General features: G+C 37.6%; 1 protein-coding gene across 1 annotated transcript; it reads left to right on the top strand.

Moving 5' to 3' along the window:
• The first annotated feature begins 664 nt into the window (after nt 1-664).
• On the top strand, nt 665-5,928 carry LOC129653757 (olfactory receptor 8G1-like). Its single transcript, XM_055583453.1, has 2 exons — nt 665-969; nt 5,340-5,928. The coding sequence occupies exons 1-2, from the start codon at nt 665-667 to the stop codon at nt 5,926-5,928; spliced, it is 894 nt and encodes a 297-aa protein (XP_055439428.1).
• Nucleotides 5,929-6,506: the final 578 nt, after the last annotated feature.

Genomic DNA, 6,506 nt, shown 5'->3' with positions numbered 1-6,506 from the left:
TGAATTCTCCTCATTATTTTTGAAAAGGTGACCATAGTGAAGGTATTCACTCTAAAGGATCTAAAGTTATTTATACACTACTGTCAGTACCTTATATTAATTTTTCCACTTACTTTAATTACTGTGAATGGTTGCTCTGATATGACAAAGAGATAGAAAGGCAGATATGAGTAGCTAAAAGAGGAGATGGAAAGTGAGACAGAAAGGTTTATTTTGTATGCTTGATCATGTACTTATTATATTCCGAACTTTTAGAAAATATCCAAACATTATATTAGTTATCCAGCATGTAAAATAGGCATACTAGTATTTGCTCTGTAGAAGAGTTGAGAGTAATGAAAACAAATCATGAAAAGTTCTTATAATAAAGTTAACAGAAAATTTCTTTGGCTGTCTAGGGACTGCGCAATACTGAGACCCACTAGGAGAGTTCTTTGGTTTGATAACATAGGACAGACAAAGGAACATTCTATCTTATATTTATTAATATTTACATGTTCTATGTTACTGAGATGCACTTTGACCACTAACGTAGATCAGGACCAGACAGAGAACTGGAGCTATCTGCTTGAAAAATCTGGTTTTTATATTACACATCATTGTGCTATAAGACAATAAATATCCACTCCAATTCTTCAATTCTTCCATAAATTCCCAGAGGAAAATGGCAGCAGGAAATCACTCCTCAGTGACTGAGTTCGTCCTTGCTGGGCTAACAGAGCATTCAGGACTCCAGCTGCCCCTTTTCCTCCTCTTCCTAGGAATCTATGTGGTCACGGTGATGGGGAACCTGGGCATGATCACACTGATTGGGCTCAGTTCTCACCTGCACACCCCCATGTACTATTTCCTCTGCAGCTTGTCCTTCATTGACCTCTGTCAGTTCACTGTCATTACCCTCAAAATGCTGGTGAGTTTTGTGACAGAGAGGAATACTATCTCCTACCCAGCATGTATGAGTCAATTCTTCTTTTTTTAATTTAAATTTATTAATTTTAATTGGAAGCTAATTACTTTACTATATTGTATTGGGGCTGCCACACATCAACATGAATTCACCACGGGCGTACACGTGTTCCCCATCCTGAACCCCCCTCCCACCTCCCTCCCCGTACCATCCCTCCGGGTAATCCCAGTGCACCAAACCCAAGGATCCTGTATCAAACCTGGACTGATGATTTGTTTCTTAAATGATATTATACATGTTTCCATGCCATTCCCCCAAATCATCCCACCCTCTCCCTCTCCCAGTCCAAAAGACTGTTCTATACATCTGTGTCTCTTTTGCTGTCTCGCATACAGGGTTATCGTTACCATTGTTCTAAATTCCATATATATGCATTAGTATACTGCATTGGTATACTAACCAATTGATGAATTGATGCTTTTGAACTGTGGTGTTGGCGAAGACTCTTGAGAGTCACTTGGACTGCAAGGAGATCCAACCAGTCCATTCTGAAGGAGATCAGCCCTGGGATTTCTTTGGAAGGAATGATGCTAAAGCTGAAACTCAGTACTTTGGCCACCTCATGCAAAGAGTTGATTCATTGGAAAAGACCCTGATGCTGGGAGGGATTGGGGGCAGGAGGAGAAGGGGACGACAGAAGATGAGATGGCTGGATGGCATCACTGACTCAATGGACGTGAGTCTGAGTGAACTCCGGGAGTTGGTGATGGACAGGGAGGCCTGGCGTGCTGCGATTCATGGGGTCGCAAAGAGTCAGACACAACTGAGCGACTGATCTGATCTGATACTGCATTGGTATTTTTCTTTCTGGCTTACTTCACTCTGTATAATAGGCTCCAGTTTCATCCACCTCATTAGAACTGATTCAAATGTATTCTTTTTAATGGCTGAGTAATACTCCATTGTGCATATGTACCACAGCTTTCTTATCCATTCATCTGCTGATGGACATCTATGTTGCTTCCATGTCCTGGCTATTATAAACAATGCTGTGATGAACATTGAGGTACATGTGTTTCTTTCATTTCTGGTTTCCTCAGTGTGTATGCCCAGCAGTCAGATTGCTGGGTTATAAGACAGTTCTATTTCCAGTTTTTTAAGGAATCTCCACACTGTTCTCCATAGCGGCTGTACTAGTTTGCATTCCCACCAACAGTGTAAGAGGGTTCCCTTTTATCCACACCCTCTCCAGTATTTATTGTTTGTAGACTTTTGAACAGCAGCCATTCTGACTGGAGTGAAATGGTACCTTATTGTGTTTTTGATTTTAATTTCTGTGATAATGAGTGATGTTGAGCATCTCTTCATGTGTCTGTTAGCCATCTGTATGTCTTCTTTGGAGAAATGTCTATTTAGGTCTTTGGCACATTTTTTGATTGGGTCATTTATTTTTCTGGAATTGAGCTTCAGGTGTTGCTTGTATATTTTTGAGATTAGTTGTTTGTCAGTTGCTTCATTTGCTATTTTTCCCCCCATTCTGAAAGCTGTCTTTTCACCTTGCTTATAGTTTCCTTTGTTGTGCAGAAGCTTTTAAGTTTAATTAGGTCCCATTTGTTTATTTTTCCTTTTATTTCCAATAATTCTGGGAGGTGGGTCATAGAGGATCCTGCTGTGATGTATGTCGAAGTGTTTTGCCTATGTTCTCCTCTAAGAGTTTTATAGTTTCTGGTCTTACGTTTAAATCTTTAATCCATTTTGAGTTTACTTTGTGTATGGTGTTAGAAAGTGTTCTAATTTCATTCTTTTACAAGTGATTGACCAGGTTTCCCAGCACCACTTGTTAAAGAGATTGTCTTTTCTCCATTGTATATTCTTGCCTCGTTTGTCAAAGATAAGGTGTCCATAGGTGCGTGGATTTATCTCTGGGCTTTCTATTTTGTTCCATTGATCTATATTTCTGTCTTTGTGCCAGTACCATACTGTCTTGATGACTGTGGCTTTGTAGTAGAGCCTGAAGTCAGGTAGGTTGATTCTTCCAGTTCCATTCTTCTTTCTCAAGATTGCTTTGGCTATACGAGGTTTTTTGTATTTCCATACAAATTATGAAATTATTTGTTCTAGCTCTGTGAAAAATACTGTTGGTAGTTGGATAGAGATTGCATTGAATCTATAGATTGCTTTGGGTAGTATACTCATTTTTACTATATTGAGTCTTCCGATCCATGAACATGGCATATTTCTCCATCTATTAGTGGTGTCCTCTTTGATTTCTTTCACCAGTGTTTTATAGTTTTCTATATAGAGGTATTTAGTTTCTTTTTTATTTTATTTTATTTTTTAACTTTACAGTATTGTATTGGTTTTGCCATATATCAACATGAATCCGCCACAGGTATACACGTGTTCCCCATCCTGAACCCTCCTCCCTCCCTGTACCATCCCTCTGGGTCGTCCCAGTGCACCAGTCCCAATTCTTTAGGTAGATATATTCCTAAGTATTTTATTCTTTTCTTTGCAATGGTGAATGGAATTGTTTCCTTAATTTCTCTTTCTATTTTCTCATTATTAGTGTATAGGAATGCAAGGGATTTCTATGTGTTGATTTTATATCCTGCAACTTTACTATATTCATTGATTAGCTCTAGTAATTTTCTGGTGGAGTCTTTAGGGTTTTCTATGTAGAGGATCATGTCATCGGCAAACAGTGAGAGTTTTTCTTCTTCTTTCCAATTTGGATTCCTTTTATTTCTTTTTCTGCTCTGATTGCTGTGGCCAAAACTTCCAAAACTATGTTGAATAGTAGTGGTGAAAGTGGACACCCTTGTCTTGTTCCTGACTTTAGGGGAAATGCTTTCAATTTTTCACCATTGAGGATAATGTTTGCTGAGGGTTTGTCATATATAGCTTTTATTATATTGAGGTATGTTCCTTCTATGGCTCCTTTCAACATAAATGGATGTTGAATTTTGTCAAAAGCTTTCTCTGCATCTATTGAGATAATCATATGGCTTTTATTTTTCAATTTGTTAATGTGGTGTATTACATTGATTGATTTCTGGATATTAAAGAATCCTTGCATCCCTGAGATAAAGCCCACTTGGTCATGATGTATGATCTTTCTAATATGTTGTTGGATTCTGATTGCTAGAATTTTGTTAAGGATTTTTGCATATGTTCATCAGTGATATTGGCCTGTAGTTTTCTTTTTTTGTTCCATCTTTGTCAGGTTGTTGTATTAGGGTGATGGTGGCCTCATAGAATGAGTTTGGAAGCTTACCTTCCTCTGCAATTTTCTGGAAGAGTTTGAGTAGGATAGATGTTAGCTCTTCTCTAAATTTTTGGTAGAATTCAGCTGTGAAGCCGTCTGGACCTGGGCTTTTGTTTGCTGGAAGATTTCTAATTACAGTTTCAATTTCCATGCTTGTGATAGGTCTGTTAAGATTTTCTATTTCTTCCTGGTTGAGTTTTGGAAAGTTGTACTTTTCTAAGAATTTGTCCATTTCTTCCTCGTTGTCCATTTTATTGGCATATAATTGCTGATAGTAGTCTCTTATGATCCTTTGTATTTCTGTGTTGTCTGTCATGATCTCTCCATTTTCATTTCTAATTTTATTGATTTGATTTTTCTCCCTTTGTTTCATGATGAGTCTGGCTAATCGTTTGTCAATTTTATTTATCCTTTCAAAGAACCAGCTTTTGGCTTTGTTGAATTTTGCTATGGTCTCTTTTGTTTCTTTTGCATTTATTTCTGCCCTAATTTTTAAGATTTCTTTCCTTCTATTAACCGTGGGGTTCTTCATTTCTTCCTTTTCTAGTTGCTTTAGGTGTAGAGTTAGGTTATTTATTTGACTTTTTTCTTGTTTCTTGAGGTATGCCTGTATTGCTATGAACTTTCCCCTTAGCACTGCTTTTACAGTATCCAAAAGAAAACAGGAGTAGCAATACTCATATCAGATAAAATAGACTGTAAAACAAAGGCTGTGAAAACAGACAAAGAAGGACACTACATAATGATCAAAGGATCAATCCAAGAAGAAGATATAACAGTTATAAATATATATCCACCCAACATAGGAGCACCACAATATGTAGGACAAATGCTAACAAGTATGAAAGGGGAAATTAACAATAACACAATAATAGTGGGAGACTTTAATACCCCACTCACACCTATGGATAGATCAACTAAACAGAAAATTAACAAGGAAACACAAACTTTAAATGATACAATAGACCAGCTAGACCTAATTGATGTCTATAGGACATTCCACCCCAAAATAATGAATTTCACCTTTTTTCTCAAGTGCACATGGAAACTTCTCCAGGGTAGATCACATCCTGGGCCATAAATCTAGACTTGGTAAATTAAAAAAAAAATGAAATTATTCCAAGCATCTTTTCTGACCACAATGCAGTAAGATTAGCGTCAATGCTTCTTCCTTGTTTTTGTTATATCAAAAAGTCATATGTTGGTTGTAATGGCATATGATCACTATGTTGCCATCTATAACCCCTTGCTTTACAATGTCACCATGTCTTATCAGCTCTGTTCTTGCATGGTAGTTGGGGTTTATATCATGGGCTTGACTGGTGCCACAGCTCACACAGGCTGCATGCTAAGAGTGCTTTTCTGCAAGGCTGATGTGATCAACCATTACCTCTGTGATCTTTTTCCCCTACTGGAGCTCTCCTGTTCCACTACTTACATCAATGAGGTAGTTGTTTTGTGTTTCAGTGCATTTGATACCCTCACTCCAATCCTGACCATCCTCAGCTCCTACATCTTCATCATCTCCAGCATCCTCCACATTCGTCCCACAGAGGGCAGGTCCAAAGCCTTCAGCACATGCAGCTCCCACATCTCAGCTGTCACTATTTTCTATGGATCTGCAGCATTCATGCACTTGCAGCCATCATCAGTCAGCTCCATGGAACAAGGGAAAGTGTCTTCTGTATTTTATACCATTATTGTGCCCATGCTGAATCCTCTGATCTACAGCCTAAGGAATAACTATATCTAAATTGCCTTTAATAAAATCCTTGAAAAAATAAGTTTCCTGTGAAAAAGAGTATTTTGCCTTGGAAGAAATTTATGATTTCCTGAGAAAGTTTGGTAAGAAAATAGTCCAGACACAGGAATGTATGTCCATAATTAATAAGATCATTGCTACTATTAAAACTTGATTATTTGGGATGGAAATGGCAGGGAGAGGACTTGACTCATAGTGTTATCATACGGAGAACAGTGCGTTTGAGGATGCGCCAGCGTCCACATGTCCATAAAATTCTGTATTACCTCTAAACATTAAAACAATATCCAAAGGCCTTCATGTGGATTATTATATGCATGGAATATGGAACTTTTTTAGTCAAGACTTATTCATCTTTTAAAAATTATTTTTTTAAGTTTAAATTTTTATTTTTTGGATGCAATATGTGACTTTCAGGATCTTAGTTCCCCAAACCAAGAACTAAACTCAGGTCCACTGCTGTGAAAGTGCTGAGTCCTAATCACTGGACAGCCAGGGAAATTCCAAAATTTATTTATCTTAATTCAAGGAATAAATCCTTCTGATACGTATCTTCTGACTTTCTCAAT

The sequence above is a fragment of the Bubalus kerabau genome, chromosome 5, assembly GCF_029407905.1.
Source record: "Bubalus kerabau isolate K-KA32 ecotype Philippines breed swamp buffalo chromosome 5, PCC_UOA_SB_1v2, whole genome shotgun sequence".
Lineage (NCBI taxonomy): Eukaryota > Metazoa > Chordata > Mammalia > Artiodactyla > Bovidae > Bubalus > Bubalus kerabau.
The sequence above is the reverse complement of the archived record's forward strand: the minus strand, read 5'-3'. Positions and strand labels throughout refer to the sequence as shown.

Coding starts and splice junctions, on each gene's coding strand:
- LOC129653757 (XM_055583453.1), top strand. CDS start 665: ATGGCAGCAGGAAATCACTCCTCAGTGACTGAGTTCGTCCTTGCTGGG. Junction 970..5,339: donor GCATGTATGAGTCAATTCTT/CTTTTTTTAATT, acceptor TTAGCGTCAATG/CTTCTTCCTTGTTTTTGTTA.